General features: G+C 43.4%; 2 protein-coding genes and 1 long non-coding RNA gene across 6 annotated transcripts; 1 reads left to right on the forward strand and 2 right to left on the reverse strand.

The window, feature by feature from the left end:
* Positions 1-365: 365 nt before the first annotated feature.
* Positions 366-9,137, forward strand: LOC131245800 (protein unc-13 homolog). Of its 2 annotated transcripts, none has more exons than XM_058245506.1 (5): positions 366-1,051; positions 4,171-5,064; positions 5,450-5,905; positions 6,135-6,324; positions 7,808-9,137. In XM_058245506.1, exons 1-5 carry the CDS (start codon positions 575-577, stop codon positions 8,788-8,790), a joined length of 3,000 nt encoding a protein of 999 aa, XP_058101489.1. In that variant the 5' UTR covers positions 366-574; the 3' UTR covers positions 8,791-9,137. The 2 variants fall into 2 exon arrangements, with proteins under 2 accessions (XP_058101489.1, XP_058101488.1); XM_058245505.1 differs by having other exon boundaries at positions 368-1,051; positions 5,420-5,905.
* LOC131245803 (uncharacterized) lies at positions 4,026-5,424 on the reverse strand. The gene is made up of 2 exons (XR_009170993.1): positions 5,277-5,424; positions 4,026-5,212 (listed from the first exon to the last, which is right to left on the reverse strand). It is a non-coding gene; the product is annotated as an uncharacterized LOC131245803 (long non-coding RNA).
* A 1,762-nt stretch (positions 9,138-10,899) lies between the features above and the next one.
* On the reverse strand, positions 10,900-22,663 carry LOC131245802 (heterogeneous nuclear ribonucleoprotein 1-like). Of its 3 annotated transcripts, none has more exons than XR_009170992.1 (3): positions 22,213-22,663; positions 11,865-13,133; positions 10,900-11,358 (listed from the first exon to the last, which is right to left on the reverse strand). XR_009170992.1 is itself a non-coding variant. In XM_058245507.1 (2 exons), exons 1-2 carry the CDS (start codon positions 22,432-22,434, stop codon positions 12,006-12,008), a joined length of 1,350 nt encoding a protein of 449 aa, XP_058101490.1. In that variant the 5' UTR covers positions 22,435-22,663; the 3' UTR covers positions 11,582-12,005. The 3 variants fall into 3 exon arrangements, 1 of the variants encoding a protein (XP_058101490.1); XR_009170991.1 differs by having other exon boundaries at positions 11,832-13,133; XM_058245507.1 differs by lacking the exon at positions 10,900-11,358 and having other exon boundaries at positions 11,582-13,133.
* Between the last annotated feature and the right edge of the window lie 1,155 nt (positions 22,664-23,818).

The raw sequence follows: 23,818 nt of genomic DNA on the forward strand, positions 1-23,818 counted from the left end.
TTAGATACTCTGGCAGAGTGTGATAGATGATACGCAGGCACATAGAAATTGCATACGTGGCACGAAATTCATCAAATTAAACTGTTCAAATTATGTTACCCAGTGAAGATTTCGCATGAACCAAACATTAAGATTATTTGATAATCTAAATATCTGATTGGTGGACATTTACTGGACGGTTAAAAGTGAAAATTATCTAACGGTCCTATTTCCACAAACAAGTGTCCACGAATCAGAGGTTAGGAGTGTTCAACCAATCTGATATTTGGATTGTTAGTTGGAGATCGTTGGATGCAAAATATAGTCGGTTTATTTGAATTTCCGATTGCTTGTCTATCAAGCATCATACGCGGCCCGAGTATCATACAACCAGGTCGGTTTGTTTCATGAGTTAGCTGTACCCGCACCCCTTCTTCGTTTTCGTCGACAGGCTCCGCTGTCAGAAACAAACCAAACGACCAAAACCACCTCTCTCGCTCTCTCTTTCTCTCTCTCGAAAATTACAGAATGCCGCGAGCCCCACCCATGGCCACCGCCATCTGACGACCGTCCCTCCCACCGCTGAGGATCCGAGATGGGCCACAACTCCCGCCGCGAGTCCCTCGCCTCGACGACATCCTCGTCGTCCACGTGGCAGGCGGATCCCATCCCCGCCGACCCGGGCATCGAATGGCCCTTCGGGAAGGTGGAATTTCTCGACCGCGAAGATCTTAGGGAGACCGCGTACGAGGTGTTCTTCGCGGCTTGCCGATCGTCGCCCGGGTTTGGCGGGAGGGGCGCGCTCTCTTACTATCCGGCGCAGGATAGCGGGGAGGGCGCTGGAAGGAACGGTAGCAGGATGAAGATGGCCATGGGGCTGAAGACGACGAAGCGAGGGTCGCCGAGGCGGTCGTTGACGTGTCCGAGCTCGACCAATGGGGTCGCGACAGCTGTCTCGCCGAGGGCGAAACGGGCAATGACGCCGTCGGAATTGATGAGGCGGCAGATGAGGATGTCGGAGCAGAGCGAGAGCCGGCTTAGGAAGACGCTCATGAGGATGATCGTTGGACAGGTACAAGGTTCTTCATGAAACCTTCCTAATTCCACACGTGCTTATATGAAACGCGTGTGTGAATTTTGAGCTTTCCATCAGGTGGGCCACAGTGTACAAACTAAACTGACGGTTGAGAACTTTTTTCTCTTGCCATTCATTTGTTTTCGAGATGCTGTGTCGCACCTGAGGTGGAGATGAAATGGAAAGCTAAGATCTCACACACACGTACGTGCGCCTGCGTCTCCCACACGCGTACGGAATTGGCAGACCACGTAAAATCTTCTTTTTTGGCCGTTTCTTCTGCATCGGCCCGCGCTATGTTCTACACGTGTGCGCCATGCTAACGTGCACTGGGTGGAGCTGTGTGCCTGGCTGTACGGGTGGTAGCTGATGGACTCACATGTAGAAATAGAATACTTTGGATTAGTAATTCGAATTTGTTCAACTCAAATTCAACCGTCCAAAGTGTGGGACCCGCAGTAGATAAGTCAGAAGCTTAAAATCTGAATCCTAACTTCCAATTAGTAGACATCTATTTGACGAATCAGACCGTTGATTTATATGCATTTAACCGTCCATTAGATGTCTATCAATCGTCCTTTTAGGAGAGTGGTCCAGTAAAAGTGTTGATTCGTTACCTAACTATAGTGATCCCACTATTTGGACGGCTTAATGAGTTACAAGTACAACAGCATGCTTACAGTTTATGAGTGCATGCGTATGAACCATCACGCTCTATCAGAGTATCAAAGCTTTTGCATAACCGTTTCGGTGCGAGAAAGGAGGCGGTGCACGTTAGATCCTGCCATGTATTTGGACTTATAAGCCCGCGCCATATGTCGGGGACGGGGTCAGCGTATGTTGGATTTATGCTATTCACCGAGGAAAGAATGTGGGTCCCGCTTTCAGCTGAGAATCTATTGATGAAACGGGGAGGTTGGATTTAACGGCTTAGATTGCCCGGCATCGAGCCAGAGACTGCCCCCGAACAAAGACGCACCCGACAGAAATGCTTGGGCGCTTATCACAAGGGGATAAGGACACCGGCGGATTTTAGCAGTTTCCGTTGTTTTAACTGGGGCCTGTGCCGGCCAGTAATGAATGGAGTCGGGATCGTCTGTTATCAGGTCAACAGGGAATTCCTGTTACCCTAATGGTTTGGCGTCCGAAGCTGTTTTTATTTTATTTTTTTTTTTTAGTGAGTGGTGACGTGGACCAATGAGAATTAGGATATCAGGAATTCTCTGTTGACCTGATAACAGAGGATCCGGACTCGAATGAAAAATGATACAAAAAGGCCTCACGTGATGTAGCAATGATTATGTGAGACCCCGGATCCAACGAGGTTGGTGGGGCCCACTGTGATGTATGTGCCTTAAATCCACATCGTCCAACCGTTTTGAAAGCTTATTTTAGGGCATGATCCCAAAAATGAAGCAGATCCAAATCTTACGTGGACCATACCACAGGGAACATTAGTTATTGAATCCCCACCATTACTAACTTTATAGGGGCCACTTGAATTTACATCTACTCTGTTGATAAGGTAACAAAGATCTGAACGAAGAGACCACACAAATATCAGCTTGATCCAAAACTTTTGTGGCCCACGAGAAGTTTTTAATGGTTGATTACCACTATTTCCTGTATTATGGTCCACTTGAGATTTGGATCTGCTACATTTTTTGGATCATGCACTATCAATACGGATGGACGGCGTGAATGTAGTCACATACATCACAGTGGGCCCATAGTCAGGGGTCCTACCCACCTCGGTGGATATGGGGTCTCACCTAATCCGCTCCCCAAGTGAGCCGTCCAAATTGTGGACCGTTGGCTGCAAATCAAGCAGTTCGAAATAATACTAACCGCCCGACTCCCTCAGCTAAATTTTCTATGGTGTTGATCACTATCTTTACAACAGCCTAGTCGATGGATTCTTAGGACCTGTCACCAGCCACAATGGGGCCCATGACCGGGACGGCCCAGATTGAAATTCACGAATACTACTTGAACGGTGGAGGAGCTGCTGCACCACTCATTTAATACGAAGCGGATTGAGTCTTGGCCTCGCTTGGATAGGCAGGGGCTCTGTGGGGTCCACCATCACCATTTATCCATTTTTCCATATCATTTTAGGGTATGAGCCCAAAAAATGAGGAAAATCTAAGGCTCAAGTGGACCACACAGTGGGGATTGAACACCCACCATAAAAAATAAAAATTAAAACTTCGAAGTTTTGGATCAAGCTGACATTTGTGATTTCCCTTCTTCTCATAGCCTAAAACGATCTGGAAAATTGGATGTACCGTACATATATCACGGTGGGCTCCACAGAGCCCCTGCCTGGACCGATTTATATCCAGGCTGCCTCATTCTTGGGCTCATACCTAAAATGATATGGAAAAATGGATGAACGTCGTGCATAAAACCCATAATCACCTGTGGGCCCCACAGAGCCCCTGCCTGGACTGATTTCCGCAATCTGCCTCCCTACATCACATTATTTTGATTAATTAGCAGACATTAATCAGTTGGGATTAATTCCATTCCGGTACTGCTGTAGGATTACGTTGGATTGCAGCATTTAGATACGGGCCATCTTACAACGATCCAAACCGTAAGTATATGTGATGGTCTTCACCATTGCTAGGAATGGACAAAAGACAGACACTCTTAGATCGGAAATTTTAGACCATTTGAGCATTTGAGATAGTCTACTTAAAATGTTGAATAATCAAAGGGTGTGTTTTTTTTTTTCACCCAAGCGATTCCCCCAATGGCCCACTTCTCCAACAGGCCATAACCCAGAAAGCACTCAATCAAAGGATTATAACCATCCAGCACTGGACCTTTCCATAGACGGTTAGTGCAGCCCATTGGATGGTTAAGATCATTGATCTGCATTTTTTAGGCCAAAATACAGCTGTTGGGTGATTGCACGGTCCCAAGGAATGTGCAAAATGCACCCTATTGGATGGTGGAGGTGGTCTGTACGCTTAAAAGAGTTTCAATGTTACAAAGAACCATTCCCTGCACACACCAACATCCTGTTACTTACCTGATAAAATAGCTGCAGCATTGCTTTATACTGCAAGCTCTTATACACTGTTTTCTGCAATCTTTCTTCCGAGCAGATGAGCCGGCGTGCAGAGACAATCATCCTCCCACTAGAGCTCCTCCGCCATTTAAAACCATCTGAATTTGAAGGCACCCATGAGTACTCCCACTGGCAACGGCGCCAGCTAAAAATCATGGAAGCAGGCATCCTCCTGCACCCTTTGATCCCCCTGGACCCATCGAACGCTTCCGCAGTCCGTCTCCATCAGATCATCCAATCAAGCAAATCGAAGATCATTGACACTAGCAAGAATTCAGAAACCATGAAAACGTTGTGCAATTGTGTAATGACACTAGCTTGGCGGGGCCCCAATGGCACCGTCCCGGAAACGTGTCACTGGGCAGATGGTTACCCAATCAACCTCCACCTCTACATCGCAATCCTCCAGTCGGTCTTTGATATCAAGGATGCGACCATGGTCATTGATGAGATCGACGATCTTGTAGAGCTCATGAAGAAGACATGGTCCACCTTGGGCATTACTAGGTTGATACACAATGTATGTTTTTCATGGGTACTCTTCCACCAGTTTGTTGCAACAGGCCTAGTGGAACATGACCTCTTGTTTGCTTCTCTTACAATTCTGGCGGAGGTTGCGAACGATGCCAAGCGGGCCGATAAGGATATCCTGTATGGTAGGATCCTCTCATCAGCATTGGCTTCAATGCAAGGGTGGGCTGAAAAGAGATTGCTCGATTACCATGGGAGCTTTCAGAAGAATGCTGCCAAGTTGGTGGAGAACATCCTCCCTTTAGCACTTTCGGCCACAAAGATCTTAGACGAAAGTGTTTCAAGCAATGGGGCAGCGCAGAGAGTCGCTTCACAGATTCCAGATCATGCAGTTCCGGATTCCACACGGAATCGAGTTGATTACTACATAAGGTCATCATTGAGGAAAGCATTTGCCAAGGTATGTGTAATGTGTTATATTACTATTGTCTTTGTTGGTCACACCTCAATTCGAAGATCCAGATCATCGACATGATGGGCCCCACAGTGAATGGATCATGCTTCCTAAGTCTTCTTGGCAGTAGCATCATGCATCTTCTATTGGCAACCTGGAAATAAACAATTAAGATAGGGAAAAAAAAAAAAAAGAAACAGAGATTGGATTGCTAATACCTTCCAGGAGATTCTCGGGCCATGATCAATCCAAAGAGTGTGGGCATCAGATCAATGGTCTAGAATTCACCCATTTGTACAAAATGAAAATTTCCATGCGGATTGAGTCTCATACACTTCCTCTTTGGCATTATGGGCGCCAGTCATCACCATCGTCTGCCAATGATCAACAGATCTTGGAAGGTGGGAATGCAAACAGCAGGGCCGTCCAAGTGGGTGAAGACACCAGCAAAGCTCTCCTCGCATTGGCGAAAGAAACAGAGGAGTTGGCCTTGAGAGAGAAGGAGAATTTCAGCCCTATCCTTAGGAGGTGGCACCCCGTCGCAGCCGGGGTTGCCGCCGTGACCCTCCATGAGTGCTATGGGGCCGTGTTAAAGCATTACCTTGGTGAGGTCTCCACCGCCAGTTACGAGGTGATCCAGGTACTGCAGATGGCCGGGAAGCTAGAGAAGGTCTTGGTTCAGATGGTGGTGGAAGACTCTGTGGATTGTGAGGACGGAGGAAAGACCATCGTTAGAGAGATGGTGCTGTACGAAGTCGATTCTGTTATTATGGGCCTCATGAGGGCGGGGATAAACCAGAGATTGAAGATAGGGGAGGAGTGTCTTCACATTGCTAAAGAAACTGAGGTAAGCTCACTTGGTATTTGGCACTAGTAGCAGTTGGGTCCGTAGGGCCTACTGATAATGGACAGCCCAGATCATTTGGCTATTTATGCCATGTGGGTCGTGGAGCCTACCAACCTAACAAGGTGATGGTCCCCACTTGGGGCAATCAAGATCATTGAAAATCGAATAAAAAACGATCAGCTTGTGTACTAACGAACCGATGAGTGATTGTAAATGTGTGGTGTTTCAGACGTGGAACCCCATGTCCAGAAAAGAGCCATATGCAGAGTCGGCGGTGGAGATAATGAAGATGGCTAATGGAATTGCGGACAGCTTCTTTGAAATGCCGGTACAAGGACCATCTCGCAGATTGATTAAAGACATTGCAGATGGCTTACAAACCCTCCTGAGAGACTACATTTCCTTTTCTGCATCATGTGGTAATTTCCAAACGATGGAACAGTGTAGAAATTCACATCACATGCACAAATATGTTAGAAGTCTGGTCACCCATGAGACAGGCTTGGTGGGGTCCCACAACCATAGCTAAAAAGACCCGGCAACTTGACCTGACTCTGATTGGCCCGCCATTTGACTCACCCAAGTCAGGGGTGGCTTTGGTGTGACTGTGTGGTATCAAACCGTCGAGCCCAATCGTCACTCTGCGAAGTTTTGGTTGGTCAGTCCCACAGCCCGTAGTGGATTGTGGTCCACTGTCTCTCTCATGGCCAGATCTGTATAGCTATTTAGAGTCGTGTTTTACTCATTTGGTGGGGCCCACACGACTACTTGATTGGACAATCACATCTGGCGGGAACTGCTGGGATGGCCCAATGTCCAAAAGTATGTGGCAGTTGATCCAAACCATCCCAATTGGCGCAATTTGAATTGACCATCAGAAACATAGCTAGTCAAAAGTCCCTCACTCATTGGGGAAAGGTCATGGACTGCGTATGTCCCACTGGCTCAGATTAGGGCTGTACACGAACCGATTTAGCTCGGTTAGCTAGCTCGACTCAGACTCGAAAAAGCTCGATTCGACTCAGTTCGAAAATGAGTTTGAGCCGAGTCGAACTGATTTTTTGAGCTTGAAAAAATTTCGAACCGAGTTCAAGCTCGGCTGGACGCAGATCGAACCAGTTCAGTGAGTCGTTTACTTTGATATTGATGTTGCTCACCAAGTGTTTGACGAAATGACCCAACGAAGTGTCAACTGGTGGCAAGAAAGGTATGTATATGAAACAAATACGTTTTTTCTTGATTTTGATATTGCCTACAAGGTGTTTGATGAAATACCAGTAAAACCGCTGCTACCATTTTACATACAGTGAGATTTTGAAGGTACAGTCCCATGTGTTTGTGGAAATGCTACACCGGCGAACTCGGCTCGATCTTGGCTCGAACCCAGCTCGAACTGGCCCAAGCTGCTGACCGAACTGAGCCGAGCTGGCCAATCAGGCACTAGGACTGAGCCCAGCCAAGTTCAAGCTGAGGTCAGCTAGTGGCCAAGCCAAGCCGAGTTCTAGCTGGGGTCAGCTAGTGGCCAAGCCTAGTCGAGCTGTGTGTACACCTCTATCTCAGATGGCGCAACTTTCAGACTACGATCCATCTGTGGTAGGCCCACCATATGGATGGTTAAGATAATTTGATCATGCAATCATGTGGGCCCCATCTCACGGTTAATGATGGCAATTCACCAAATTCCTACACATAAGTGAGCATCTCCTTCAATTAGACCATGGTTTGTCTGCTTCCATGGGCAATACGGGCCTGAACCGGGTCGACATGACACAGAAAACCCCATTTAAAATAATGATTGATACTGTTTTAATATAATGGGTGCATAAATCATCCGTTAGATTCTTTTTCTTGCCTTTCAGATAGTTATAACGGTTTGTCCTTCCTATCTGCTTCCTGTGTTAGCATCAAAGCAAAGCTACATCCCTGCACTTCCCCCTTTAACCAGATGCAACCAAGATTCCAAGATCGTCCAGCTATGGAGGAAGGCAAGCCAATGGTGGGTGGGCACGGCCAGCTCAAGCGATTCCAATAAGAATGGCTTAAGCAGCAACCACCAACCTCGACCACTGATGAGCCGCGGGACACAACGTCTCTACATCCGTCTCAACACCCTCCACTACCTCTTCTCCGAAGTCGACTCCCTTTACAAGTCCCTCTCTCCCAGCTCAACTCCCTCCCCTCTCACTGCCCGTTTTCCGATCAGCCGCTGCAGCCTCAGTACCACCCCCTCCTTCGACCTCATCCAGTCCTCCATCCAGTCCGCCACCCAACACGTCTCCAAGGTCGCGGCCTTCCGCCTCATCTTCCATGACCTGCACACTGTCTTCTATGAGAACCTCTACACAGGAAGCATAACCAACACCCGCATCCAGCCCACACTGCACCTCCTCAAGCAGAACCTCACGCTCCTAACCACAATCCTCACCAATCAGGCTCGGCCCCTTGCAGTGATAGAGGTGATGAAGGCTTCTTTTGAGGCCTTCTTGACTGTGTTGCTCGCAGGAGGGAGGTCCCGCACCTTCACAAGGTCTGACTACGAGATAGTAGCAGAAGATTTCAGGAGCCTGAAGCTTGCATTTTGCACTTGCGGGGAAGGATCCATGGCAGAAGAGGTGGTGGAGAAGGAAGCAGAGGTGGCTGAGGGGGTGGTCGAATTAATGGGCCTAGGTTCAGAGCAGCTAGTTGAAGACTTCAGTATCATAGCATGCGAGATGAGTGGGCTTGGAATAGGGGAAGGGTCAAAGCGGAAGGTGCCAATGCCACCGACTACAGGAAGATGGAACCAGGCCGACCCTAACACAATCCTGAGAGTGTTGTGTCACAGGAATGATTCTGTGGCCAACAGCTTCCTGAAGAAGACATTTCAATTACCAAGGAGAAAATGAAAACACTAATCAGAAAAAGATAAGATGGAGAGGGCATAGTTCTTATACATGGGAATAGAGCACAAGCTTTCTCAATTTGGTTGTGATGAGGTCTTGTATGGGGTTGGGAGTGTTTTGGTCTATATGCTTTCTCTTGGGTAGAATGATAGTTCGTTTCACAGGGTGACAGATCCGGTGAAGCCAAGCCAGAAGAACCAGAATACACTAGATCCGTAGATCCATCTCTTCAGAGTATGTGTCGCAGGGTAATGTATCAATCCCATCCATTTCACACGACTCTTTAAGTGGATTTCTTATGTTTCAGAAATGGAAACTATTGGAAGATCCTGTACATCATTTTTCTTCAACTTACCCAATTGAGTATTTGACTGGCAGCTATTCTAGTTTTCTACCATCACTTTGGAGTCCACAGATCAGACGGACGAGTATCTAGAAAGTTTTGAAACATAACCATCCATGCAATGGCCCAGTACATGAATGGACCTCGTTGATACATCACACTGCGGTGTATATTGTGGGGATATGGCTCCAACATTTCCGATTCTTCAGGCTGTGTGGATGTTGCTGGTAGTTGTTAAGTTGCAGTTAATTAGAACAGTGTATGAGGGATTGCATCAAGCTGAAGTCATAACAAACCTCAAGAAGAATCCATCCAAAACAGCCTCAAAATACTCACATGAGTTCCCACCAAAAGAAACAAAAATAAAACAAGTAAAAAAGAGCAACTTCTTTTCTTATCAAACATACTTTAAAACTATAAAAGTGGAGGAATACGAGTGTGTAATGATTTTATTTTCAAATAATGAAGTAATTCAAGGCTTTAAGCTTGGATTTTTAAATCAGTCCAACTTGGCCTTAAAATTAGGTTCTGGTCAAAAACTCGGAAGAAGACTCAGGTTTATATCAGTAGCGCTTGGTCTAAAGATTTAGGCTCTGGTTAAAAACTCAGGAAGAATATTTCAGCCATGGCATGGACATCGGCATTCTGACAAAATGTTCAGATCCAGGTCAATCAACCATTGCGAGTTGTCAGTCTTGTGATCTTAATCAAAGAGCCCCCTCCAAAGAATCAGAACCTAGTTTGGATCTAACTTGACAAATCTATATCAATGGTGATTGGTGAGCCAACATCAGCACACATTTATGTAACCTGAGAAACCAATCAATGGTTGGTAAGTCAATATCTAAGGGTAGAGCTTTTAGATGCTCCGCTAAATCATGGCTGGAGAGACTTCTAAAGCATAGTTAATATAGGCATGTGAGCAGACTTCTAAAGCATGGTCAATATAGGCTGTGTTTGGGGCAGCACTGAAAAGAAGCCCAGCAAAGCACTTGGGACCGAATCATCACCAAAACGGAGGAGACGCAAATAAAGGCCTTCTCTGCAGTTCTCACCCAAAACCACAAGTGCCATAAGAAACCAAGGTGGCATTCTTACCTCAACCAGAATTTAGAAGTAGAACATCCTGTTCAAGGTCTGAAGTACATCCAAAACCAAAACATATCAATTTCAGTGCCCAGTGATACAAATTAAGCCCATATTCGAGAGAGGTGAGTATTTAGGAATGCTTAACATGTTTTAATGCATTATAAGACTGTTTTTGGTACCGAAACTTGCATGTAATCTGACACATACCCAATATCAGTTATAACTGATACAAGAATTACCCCATTTTAAGCTTTGATCCTGTTGGCACTGGGAACCTAGAGATGGCCCTAAGATGCTGTAAACATCACGATGCATGGCAACTATGCTTTTCCAGTAATAGCTATGTAATTATCATGACCAACCATCTATTGAAACTACGACTGAACGGACAGCTTGAACTCCGGCTAGCACTCTTTAACTGGGTTGGCAGTTTAAATAATCGTCTTTAGCTACAACTAAATATACGCCTAAAACTCTAGCTATTGGTATGACTGGGTTGCTCATAAGGAATTGTCTCCTCCAATATGCAGCTAGGATGGAAAACGGCTTCAAATTTCACAAGAAACAGCTTCACTTTGAACTGTAGTTAAAACGACTTCTTTGAGCTGTAGTTAAAAAGGTGGGCAAAAAGAACATGGTTGAAAGCCGAGTCCTAATGATATCAAAGAAACACACCAATCTCATCAAAACTCAAACTACAATTATGTAATTAAAAGAACCTAAAAAGCATATCTATTCAGTTATGCGCCAACAGGATTACTTCTAAAATTTTCTAATGAACACGTCTCAGGATATAGTTTGTTTTTGCAGGCTTAATAAAAAAGCAACAGATAAATCTCCAAATGAACAGATGACATTTTTTTTTCCCGGATAGTCAATTGCTAATGAACAGATGACAAAATAACTCCTGCATACAACTGTCTGACATACCATGCAGGTGGAACACAAGCAACCATACCAACCAAAAGAACATGAACTGGGCTCAGAGTATCTTGAGTTCAGCAGCATTCCCCCCCATGGCCTCGGTTAGCAATCGAATGAATCAGATCCCTCCAACAGTTTTTCATGCCCGCCCCCATTTAAAAACTTCAAAATTGGCGCGGGTATACATCTGATTCCAATCTAGAAAGCGGCATCTCCTGTACAAAAGGCCAAATACAGGGGGAAAACAATTATGCCATTGACAAATATCTCAACTACTACTATGATTATCCCTACGCTGTGACTATCATTCAACCCAAGCTTGCCTAGCTCCATCCAGTCTATTCTATACCATATAGCAGAAAAGCTACCGAGATAGTATCAAGCACAAGTTCTAATTACGAAATTTATGAAGTAGCATCGCCAGGTCCCCTCCTTAGATATCAGAATGCTTAATGCCATATTATTTAGAAAAAAAAAAACAACATAAGTATCCAAGCACACAAGGTAAATAGTCTAATACGAGCTACTCTAGCTTTAACACTAGAGATGAGGAAAAGGCTCCAGAATATAGCTAAAGCAGGCGCAAGTAAACAAGCCAAACATAACAAACTGCACTTCAAGACAAAAACTAGAGAGAGGTATGTGCTATTCCTCAGAACTACTCATTATATACTAGAAAAATAGCTACCACTGCTAACTACTGGGATTCAAGCAATCCAACCAGTCCCAAAATCCGCTTTCATCTGCACAAGCTATCCCTCCACGAGCGAGACAACGATCCGAACCAGATTTCGGGAGTAAGAAAAGGAAGATTCCTCAAAATAAGAAATACCCAGTTGACGTCGCAAGCAGCTGCATTTCACTACTGTTGAGCCTGCCTGGACTGAGCACCTCCGTAGCCACCACCATAACCACCATTTGCCTGGGCGGCACCATAGCCATCACCCCTCCATCCTGCGTTCATATAGCCAGAATTCCCATTGGCATCACCATAGCCACTGCCCATGTAACCAGTACCTGCCCCCTGTTGGTCTCCCCCACCACCACCAGCATTAGCATTTGGGGTGCTTGAAGCACGCCCCCCTACAGCACCATAGCTGCTAGGATTAGCATACCCCTCGTTCCCACCATAACCACCATAGCCGTATCCCTGGTTCCCATAACCCGTGGCCCCACCTGGAGATTGGCCTGATTGTGCAGGAACAGTCCCAGCACTACCAGCAACAGCTGAACCAGGACCATTCCAACCTGCAGCTCCATACCCTGTATTTGCACCATAGCCAGCAGAACCATATCCAGAAGAAGCTTGATTGTTCCATGGGCTTCTTGGGGCACCAGGTGGGCCACTAACATAACCCGGATTAGGAGCATTTCCATAGGCCCCGGCAGGGCCTCCATACCCAGCATTAGCACTACCATAGCCACCAACGCCATAACCACCATAACCAACGCCATTACTTGCTGCACCATATCCATAGCCAGGTGTACCATAGGCGGAAGAACCATATGCCGGAAAACCACCTCCAGACGCCTGAGGCTGCATGTACCTATTAGCATTACCATCATATGAGCTGGTGTTGACACCAGAACCACCATAGCCCTGATAGCCCCCACTACCAGTAGAGCGGCCACCACTGCCAGGATTTGCATCTTTTGGAAGAGCACGTTTGACTTCCACAAGTTTTCCATTCAACTCATGGAAGGACTTGTGTAGAACTCTATCTACAGCATCCTCAGTATCAAAGGAGATAAAACCGAATCCACGAGGACGTTGGGTGGTCTGATCATACATTACTACTACATCAGTTACATGGCCGTAATTCTCAAAATATTGACGGAATCCTTCTTCTGTTAAAGTGGGAGGTAGCCCTCCAACGAATATCTTCTTGGTCTTAATATTGCCACCACCTGGAACATTTCTCCCTGCATTGGGGTTTCCAGATCGAGAGGTGTGCTGTTCTTCTCTTGACAAAGCCCTTTTAGCCTCCACCTGAACAACCAAAGCAGAGATTACACTGGGGGAAAAGAGGAACAAAAAAAAAAAAAAGACAACAGAAACTAATGCAGAATTTCATATATTTCATAGACATGCAATGAAATGGACAATGAAATTTTGAGAATACATCCCAAAAAAAAAATATTGTTTCATGATTTCTCTATAGGGAGATATTTGATGTCGCTGTTTAAGTGTCCGAAGGTGGCTCTTAATCACATCGATAAGCTTAGGCAGGATTTTCTTTGGGGGGATTTAGCCAAGAAGAATAGGTACCACCTTTTTGACTTGGGATGAAGTGTGCAAACCTTACAACAAAGGTGGTGCTAACATCTGCACCTTGGAGCTAATGAATGAAGCCCTTTTAGGCGAATGGTGGTAGCATTTCGGTACAGAGGTGGGAGCTCTTCGGAGTGAGGTTATTGCTAGCAAATATGGTTGTTCAATTGGTGGATGGTGGACCTAGGAATCTTCCCTCTACGGAGCACAGGGTGTCCCGAATCCGTTACGTATCGGCCGTAGCGGCCAATACATAACGGTAACGGTCGTACCCGTTACGCGATATGGGGGCATAACAGGCGACCCCCCGATTTTGTAACGTAACGGCCGTTACGGGGCGTAACAGCCGTTATTGCCCCATAATGGCTAGGCCGTAACGGTCAGTTTTTTTTTCTTTTTAAGCTCTGCTTTTTCAGTTTTTTGAAACCACTTGCTTCCAAACTCTTACTCAATCCTTCTATTACTATTTTCGACCAATCTTGGATTGGTATTTGAGATAAAAACACATTATATTACAGATTTTCTTGAATCAAAGCTCCATGGGGCGTGGGCCATTTTTCGTAAATTCATCAAAAATAGGTATTTATACTTTTTATTGTATGTTTTGCCGTTTTAATCATAAAATATGATGTGTTAATCATAGTAGAACATGTTAATGTGCATTTTACATATTTGTGGTGTCATTTTATATTTTTTTCTATTTACGCACTAATTTTGTCCCTTTTTTAAAAAATTCGAAAAATCATTTTTTAATGAATGGTTTGCTATTTTAATCATAGAATATGATATGTTAATTATAGTAGAACATGTTAATGTGCATTTTACAGATTTGTGGTGTCATTTTATATATTTTTATATTTTTTTCTATTTACGCACTAATTTCGGCCCTTTTTTTTAAATTCGAAAAATCATTTTTTAATAAATGGTTTGCTATTTTAATCATAGAATATGATGTGTTAATCATAGTAGAACATGTTAATGTGCATTTTACAGATTTGTGGTGTCATTTTATATTTTTTTATATTTTTCTATTTACGCACTAATTTCAGCCCTTTTTTTTTAAAATTCAAAAAATCATTTTTTAATGAATGGTTTGCTGTTTTAATCATAGAATATGATGTGTTAATTATAGTAGAACATGTTAATGTGCATTTTACAAATTTGTCGTGTCATTTTATATTTTTTTTATATTTTTTCTATTTACGTACTAATTTCAGCCCTTTTTTTTAATTCGAAAAATCATTTTTTAATAAATGGTTTGCTATTTTAATCATAGAATATGATGTGTTAATTATAAACACATCGTGGATGGCTACATTGGACACCGAAAATGTTTGGTTCGAGCATTTGGGCACTTTGGATGTCCGTAGGTGAAAGTCCCTAAACCTCCGAGGCCAGGAGACGCCCCAACGTCTAGACCAAGTGGATACATGAGCGCCCGAGTGCCGAATACCAGTAGGCCGCGTCTCCCATTGTGTCGTGGTCGGTTGGGAGGGGGTGTGGCCTTATCCGCCCAAGTGAGGGAGCTGTAAGCTAGGCTGAGTTTAACTAGCTCGCAAATGAGTCTGCTATCGATGAGCCGGGCAGATATCGGCAGACTACTGGTTAGGTGGATAGTGTGGTCTCTTCCACTCGCTGGGCTGTGTGGCTAGGGAGGCAGCAGTCAGTGTGGAGTGTACTAGACCCCGGTGATGATCCCAGAGAGGAACCTTACTGATATGTGGACTTATTGAGCAAGAATTGCATACTCATTCATTCATTCATTCACTATCCACTCGGGCTGGTGGTGCACAACTATTTGTTACGTGTACCTTCGCATGGCCAGGATTTCGGTTGGGCGCGCGACTAACCTAAGATCAGGAGTTTACCACATTGAGTCTAACTATCCAAATTTAGGTATGGGACTGGTTTGGATAGAAGTCCCTTGTGATGGATCCCGTAGCCTGTGATATTATGTACTGTCATCCCGACCTCACACTCCAGCTTGGTCATTTCATTCGCATCGCATATTGCATCCGCAAGCATATGGCATTTTGGATTGTTATGTTTTCTGTACTTATATAGCCTAGACGGACTTAGCAAGATTTATATATTGCATTGTACCCTCGGCATCTGATATTTGGGTTTCTATGACTCCTCATTTGCATAGTTAATCTGTATTGCGTACTCTGATATTGTATGACTTATGGACTTGCCAGTATTTTCGCTTACTCTATTATCGTATGATTCATGATCTTGCCAATATTTCTGACATTGTATTGCATTGAATATTTGGCACTTATCTTGTGCACACACTTTCACCACCCTCTAAGCTTTCTATAAGCCTATGCACGATAGATGTGTGCAGGTGGCATTATGTTGCAGCAGCATTGAGCATGGAGTGTACAGCGGTCTTCTGGAGCTTTGATTTTGATATATATATTTCCCTTTTAGCACTGTATTCAAATGTTTAATATTAGTGGATATGTGATGATGATGTTGCCTTTGTAATTTGGGTAAACTTGTAGTTATGCTTATTACAAGATAAATGTATGCTGGAAAATCCTCCTTATAGGACCCCAGGATCGGAATCTGGCGCATGCACGCTGGGAGCCGAGAATGGGGTACCACGGAGGCTGTCGGCATCGGATTCAGTGATCAGGAATTTTGTGAGCCCGGTTTCCGAGTTTGAGGCGTGACAGAAGATGGTATCAGAGCATGACTTGGGAATACCTGAAGATAACATCACATATCTGCTAATAACTACCCTTCACTCTATGACTGTTGAGAACTTAGAATGGTTAGATCCCCGAGTTTGAATAACTTAGAGATTTTCTGATATAGCTCCCCACCGTTGAGATTATGAGGCTGCATAGTATTCCAGTTTTGATCGTTTTTAATCTGAGATCCGAGGTTCAGCGAGGTCATCGTAGTGTTGATGAAGCGTCTTAGGAGCATGAGGCTGAGATTCGTGTGCGTTAAGTCATTAACCCCATCTCTTAGGTGTTTGACTATGTTGGGATGTTGTGTTCTGATAGGATTTTCCCCCTTGGTGAGCTCTGTATTGGTCGTGTTCTGTTTTAAATTTCGATGACGAAATTTTTATTAGGAGGGGAGAGCTGTGAGGCTCGTATCCTAATTCGTACTGTTCCGTAGACTCCCGCGATCCTTCACGTCGAATTCCGGCAACCTGTGACCTATAATCGACGTTTGCGAGCGACCCTAAGTTGTATCCCGTAAATCTGAGTCTGCTCAATCCGAGACTTGTATCATTGCGACCGCACCGTCGCCGCGGTTCCGATGTCGCGTCTTGCACACTGATTCGATACCTTGGCCAGGAATTGTGGGCCCGCGTTCAGTTCGAGGAAAACACCACGCGTTTGCAATCCCAAGAGAATCTCTACATCATGTCCCATCAATCAATCAATCACCTCATGTCAAGTACAAGAGCAACCCCAAAGTCAACTCTCTCCCTCTCTCTCTCTTACACACCCATACATGTCAAGTACAACTATCACCTCATATCCATCACTCACATCCATCACCTCTCTTACAACCATCCCTTCTCTCTCTCTCTCTTCACAATTTACGAGCAACAAAAAATGGTGGACATCCAAGCTCTTCCAAGGAGAGAAGTGTGTGTGTGGCCCACTTCCCATCCCAAAATCCATCATCTTAACCCTTCATTTCTCATCATCTTTCATCAAAGTGAGACACAAGAAGATTGGCGTTCCATCGGACCAAGAAGATCAAACGGTGGGTGCTTTATAGGCCTAGATTTAATGCTTTGATGATGGGCCAAGTAAGGCCTACCGATTGATGGTATGGATCTCACTTTGGACCCTAGATGTGACCAACGGCCCACCTTGATCCTCATGATCATTCCATGATGGGGCCATTTTCCATGAACCCCATCATGATGTTTAGTTTCCTTGCATGAATAGGGTCATCTAGACCTTACATTTTGGTGGAGAAAGGATCTCCACCGTTGATTTTGATCGGTGGGCCCACATGTAATGGGACCCACTTGATTTATGTTGTGATGTATGGGAGGGCCCATACTGTCGGGGTCCCTCCATCACGCGTCTCTCTCTCTCTCTCTCTCTCTCTCTCTCTCTCTCTCTCTCTCATTATTTTTGGTGTGATGATGTGGTCATCCATCCAGATGAACCCCATCTTGATGTATGTCTTATCCACACCACCCAGCCTTTTGGTGGCCCACCTGGACATCTCATCTATAGGTGGGGCCCACCTTAAATATATGTTGTGTGCCCAAACCGTCCAGCGTCCAGGGACGCTGGACGTGAACTGAAAACAAAAAATATTAGCGTGATACAACAAGCTTTGGGGAGGGCCGCTCATGTAGGCCCCACCTTGAAGTATGGGTCTAATCCACGTCGTTCATCCCATTCCCCAGCTCATTTGGGGGGGGGGAGGGGGTTGGTTTGTGAACACTTCTCAGGTTTGGCATTATAGAGCCCCTCTGAAAATCGAGGCTCTTGCTTGGCTAGCGGGAAGAAAGAGAATCCTTACCATTGACAACCTGCAAAAGGGATCCATGACTATTCCAAATATTTGCCTTCTCTGTATGTCCAGTGCAGAGACAGTGAACCATCTCCTCATTCATTGCTCCTTTGCTAGCAAAGTTTGGGCCTCTCTTCTTGCGAGATTCAGCCTAGCATGGTCTATGCCTTATGATATTGGTGATGTCCTCTCTACCTAGCACGGAGTGGCCCTTGGCAAGAATTCTCACGCGTAATGGAGACTCTATCTTCTTGCCGGTTTATGGGCAATTTGGGGCGAAAGGAACGGGAGAAGTTTCCATAACACTTGTGGTAGTGTGGATTGGGTTGCTAATCATGTGAGGGATATTGTGTTATAATGGGGTGCGGCCATGGGTCGTTTGAGTTAGTTTGGTTTTTTTGCTCTCCCTTTGTTCTCTGTTTTCCTTTTGCTGTTTTTGCTTTTTTGGCGCTATCTCAGCGCCTTTTCAATGAAATCTTCAGTTATGTTTCAAACAAAAGGGAGATATTTGATACTCTGGTTGTGTATGGTGCTTGATACACAAGCACTTATGTCATATACTAACTCAAATTAGAGTGACTGAATTGTGGAGCCCACTGTCACTAAGTTACAGTCCAAAAAACAAATATTTGAACTACCCTAACCTATATTCATAGACAATTCTTTGCTCAAATAAGACCATTGGATATTTTTCTTTTTCTAGAATTTCCATTGGATATTTTTCATTTTTAACCGTCCAATAAAAGTCCGCCAATATGTTAATCAGATAGTAGACTAAGCATAATTCTGGGTTCATCTTACATATAAACCCGTATTCAAATTTGGACGGTTTAATTGAATTACTCGGAAAGGCATGTATGCAATTTCAAAGTAATTTCTAAGTGCTTGTGTATCATCCATCACACTGTCAGGGTATCAAAGTTTTTCTCTTTTCTATAATGTAAGGAATTAATGCAAACCAAGAGGAATAAACCCACCACACCTGGAATCTCTTGCACTAAAAGGAAATGAAACAAATACAAGAGTAATTGAAAGCACCACAAGATAATCAAGTGCTAGAAATTTAAACATCAAACTAATTATACATATGACAAATTTCAAAGTCCATGGAAGAGAGATGGAACACATCCAATTTGCACCACAAAAATCAATGTGCATTCATTGGAAGCATGTGTTTCACAATATAGAGGAACAGAACCTTGAAACTAAAATGGGTATCTTTACTGAACTGAAGTGCAACAGATATTCTGAATGTTGGGGGACATTGGTTGTTTTTCTTGCATAAAGTGCCTTGGTTTCTCTGCTAGTTTGCTTCGCCAAGGATGTAGGCTTTTAGATTGGTTTGACTGGCCCAGGCTGTGGACTTAAACGTTGGTTTGCTTGGCCCAGCTGTGGGCTATTATCTTTCTTTGATTGGCTTAGGCAGTGGGATTCTCTTTTGTTTTTCCCTCTCAGCCCAGCTGTGAACTTTTTTTTTGGTCTGGGCTGTGGGCTTTTTCCGCATGATTTGGATTGGCTAGATCTTTTCTAGCAGATCTGACGCTGTCATGCTTGCTTTTCCCCAACAGGTGGCGTTTTTGGTTGATTAATAAATGTTTATCTTCCAAAAAATATATTCTGAATGTTTGAGTACTGGTTCCAATGGTTTAAATATCGACAATATCAGCCGATATATCCCACGATATATCTTGTATCCCACCTGTGCAATACGAAACTGAGAAGTAGTACCAATATATCCCACGTGTTCGATCCGGTGAGCATTTACAATTTTCGATCTCTTTTTTGTTGAAATTATGTTCAATCAGTGTCAAATGGTTACAATTCCATTGGTTCTTCATGTTTTGCATGAAAAATCATGGAGTTGGAGCCTTGATTTCGATATCCATTGGCTATACATGTTCTCCATTTTTTTCAAAATTTTCCTACAACCAGTTGTTAATTGAGACTAATTTCTAAGTATTCAGGAGTATTTGATGAAATGATCATTCACATACACTCTAATTTTGAAATTTGATTGTAGGTAGTCTGATTTGGAAAATTTTGGAAAAAAATCAAAATTTTCCCAATTTCTCCCAAATTGCCTGCAATGTTGCACTCCAAACATGAAATCAAGCATGTATGAGGGTTGATAAACGGATTTGTTAAGTCCTTGTGATTTTTTTAAAATAAAAAACATTTTAATTAAAATTTATTAAAAAATTAGATTCTTTTTTCGAAATTTCCCTTCAATCAGCTATCAATTGAGACTAATTTCTAAGTATTTAAGAGTATTTGATGAAATGATCATCCCATACACTCTAAATGTTATGCATTCAATTTGAATATATTTGCATTATTTCAGTCAGTCCGCGTATAGTTTAGGACCCTATACAAAGGAAACCTATTATGTGAACTTCTTTTTTGAGATGTTATGATTTAAAAGTGTGTATTAAGGTCTTTTTTAACAATCACTGAAGTTTCATTGAAAAAATCAACCATTTTCCCAACGTTTCCCCATGTATCCCAAAAAGTGGATAAATTACCTAATACAAAGGATATATCCCGTGCGATAACCAATACGCATCTGTATCCCAAAGATGCGATACGTAATGCGCCACCGACATTTCAAACACTGGACTTCCACATGCTGTCAGCATTACATCACTCTTTTACAAATGCAATTCGGCATTGCAAAATGGCAGTCAATACCAATAAACATCTGCAGTTTTTTCTGAAAATTATTTCAGAAACAGGGACATCGTGTTCGTATCAATGGAAGCAGTTCACTCTTCCCAAGAACAAATAAAACTAGAGCGCTTAGATTTCCTGGTTATTACTCAAAATCTTGGGTTTTTTGGTTACAGATAGATTGAGAAGATTGTACTAGCATTTGAATTCAGGCTCCTGCATTCAGAGGCAACTGTCTTTACAACCAGACAATGGGGGAAAAGAAACTTTATTCCAGAACTACACCATCATCTAATTTATCTCAATTACAGCCCCCTCATTCACCTACAGGAAAGCCTACAAGCTTCAGATATAACAGGAACCATACACCCTGCAATCTGGAAATTCAAAAATCACAAAGAATTCACATTCACAAAATACTAAAAAATTCAAAATGCTACTGTCATCAACTAAAGAGTGTGTTCTGGTGTTCCCACATTGTGTCAGACTGGATGCAGCCCACCCAAATCACCTTCTGGATAACTACAAGTCCCACTTGAAGTCATCCAAATGCCAACTTGGGGCAAAGACACTCCATTTCCAGATGCAGATTCCATTAAAGATGCCTGACTTAAACAAAAAATTAATGTCGACTCATTGAACTAGCAAATCTACTACAAGATAGAGATACAAGGGCAACCAGACACCACCACGCAACATCCACAATGGCTACCAATGCATCAAAGGAAAAGAAGAAAAACGCAGCAATTATGCACCAGCAAAATGCATACAATCATCACACAGTTATCAAGAAATATAAGTGCAAATTACAAAACATAATACTGCAATCACGACATAAACAGTGATGCAAGCTCTTCAAAAGATTTCATACAATGCCAACATTCTCCTTCCAACACTGGAACCAAAACACTGCCAAACATTTCTTAAACAATTAAAATAAAAGGAAATAATAAATCATGTCAATCATCAATAACAAAAGAAAGAAAAACACAGTTAAACAAAAATTAAGAAAAAACCCCCATAAAAAGAAAAACAATTGTAACAGACTATTCCGAAAGAGGCGAAAATCACTTAGCACTTCGCTCTTGTGTTTGAGGAAACAAACCACTGAAATCATCTATGAATGTAACGTAGTAACAATGGTCAGAGAGTGAAGCAACAGGTGCAAGGCCCCGAACATCAGAATGAAGAATTTCAAGGGAGCCATCGAGGAAAAACAAAAACCAAAAAAAAAAAAAAACTGTTTCTTAAGGCTTCAAACATTTTTCTTCATAACAGTATCAAAGAATATTACAACAATAACAATAACCAAAACAATAAAAACCGCTAATAACAAATCCACAATCCCAACAAATCAAAACCCAAATCTCGAAAATGACAAAACCCCACATAATCGTCAATCAAAAGAAATAAATTTAAATTTTTTATTAAAAAAAAAAAAAAAATTAAGAACTCACTGTGCCACAAAATCTCCACCAAATAAACGAACCCCAAATCCCAATCTCAAAAGTTAAAAAGCCCGATGCCCCCCAACATCTCAAAACACATCACAACAAAGAACGAAAAAATAAAATAACAAAATAACAAAAAAATAATAATAATAAAGGAAGAAGAAGAAAAGTCTCACCGTCCTTCCATCAATGGTGTGCTTGTCCTGAAGAACATGATCAAGAACGGAGGGATCTGAAAATACAACGAAACCAAAACCCCTGGGCCTACCAGTCGCCTTATCCTTCATTATAACCGTCTGCAACACCTCCCCATACTTCCCAAAATACTCCTTCAGATTGTCCTCCGACGTCTCCCATGAAATCCCCCCTATGAATAGTTTCCCTTGATCTGAATCCATCTCTCTCTCTCTCTCTCTCTCTTCGGGGTTCTTCTCTGAAGAAAAGAGAAGGGGCGAGGGTTTGGGCCGAGGAAAGGCGACTTGGGGCTGGGAGAGAAATATCCAATCTTTCTATCTGATCACGCTCAAAGGACGAGGAGAGAGAAAAAAGAAAAAATATATATATATTGGACGGATGAGATGCGGCGGATTGGACGGTTTGGATGTCTTGAGAGTGTGGGGGAGAAGGATTGAAGGCGGAGATTTTAGGGTTTGATTGGATGTTGTCGAATGGTATTTGTATTGACGTACGGGGGGCCTGCGTACAGGGGGTTGACGCTGGATGGTAAGAGAGTGTTACAGCCGAACTCTGTGGGCTTACCGTGATGTACGTGCGTGACATCCACCCCGTCCATCAGTTTAGACACCTCATGCTAGGACGTAAGCCCGCGATCAGAACGGTCCAGAATTCAAGTAGGCCACACCACAGAGAACAGTAGGGATGGGAACCCACCATTGTAATCTTCCTAGGGCCACTATTTATACTCCATCTGACCCGTTGATCATGTGACACATGCTAAGATGAAGCGATCTAAATCCAGCCTGATTCAAATTTCAGGTGGGCCACACTCAAAGAATCTAGAGATTTTAATCGTGATTTTGCACTCTTACACCTTAGTTTTGGGTCGCACTGGCTCTTGTTATGTACGGTAAAAGTGAAGTGGCTCAGCTGATGGATGGAGGGGAAGGGATGTCCCTTGTGCCCGGTCCGGTCGGAAATGACTTTAGTATCCTTGTTTGGATTTTTTGGTCTCGGAAAAGCTTTACTAGACGCGTGTCAGTGAAGCTCATGTATCAATCACCACATGTGCCAGCAGGGCATATGGGGATGAGATCTAATCCATGCATCATGACCGTCTATTCCTTTTTCATGCTTTTACAAAAGAATCAGGTTAGTCAGTAATGTAATAAGTTGGGCCAAAGCTGACAAATGTACGGCTTAAATTAACTTTAACCAAAGTTCTCTATGCGGAAGCGGATTGGCTGGTGTACCACACAACAGCTATATAGCTGCTGTAGGTACGTGTCGTGCGAAGACGAGCACAGACGCGGAAACGGATTGGCTACTCCCCCTGACACCGGCCAATGGCTGGTGGTCGGTGCTTTGTGGGCCCCACCATGATGTATTTGTTTCATCCATTCCGTCCATATATGTTTAAAGATCATATTAATGTATGATACCAAAGATGAGGTATATCCCAATCTCAAGTGGACCACATTACAAGAAACAGTTTTGAATGAGTATTGACCATTACAAACATTTTGGGGCCATAAAAGTTTTGGATCAAGTAGAATTTTGTTTTTTCCCTTCATCTGGGCCTGTATGACCTAATCTACATATTGG

The sequence above is a fragment of the Magnolia sinica genome, chromosome 5 (genome assembly GCF_029962835.1).
Source record: "Magnolia sinica isolate HGM2019 chromosome 5, MsV1, whole genome shotgun sequence".
Lineage (NCBI taxonomy): Eukaryota > Viridiplantae > Streptophyta > Magnoliopsida > Magnoliales > Magnoliaceae > Magnolia > Magnolia sinica.

What these genes read in the sequence shown, in the direction of transcription:
- LOC131245802 (XM_058245507.1), bottom strand. Translation starts at nt 22,434, where the DNA reads ATGGATTCAGATCAAGGGAAACTATTCATAGGGGGGATTTCATGGGAG. An exon ending in ACACCATTGATGGAAGGACG is followed by an intron (nt 13,134 to 22,212) that starts GTGAGACTTTTC and finishes TTGGTTGTTCAG; the next exon opens with GTGGAGGCTAAAAGGGCTTT.
- LOC131245800 (XM_058245505.1), top strand. Translation starts at nt 575, where the DNA reads ATGGGCCACAACTCCCGCCGCGAGTCCCTCGCCTCGACGACATCCTCG. An exon ending in TGAGGATGATCGTTGGACAG is followed by an intron (nt 1,052 to 4,170) that starts GTACAAGGTTCT and finishes TCTTCCGAGCAG; the next exon opens with ATGAGCCGGCGTGCAGAGAC. An exon ending in ACATTGCTAAAGAAACTGAG is followed by an intron (nt 5,906 to 6,134) that starts GTAAGCTCACTT and finishes GTGGTGTTTCAG; the next exon opens with ACGTGGAACCCCATGTCCAG.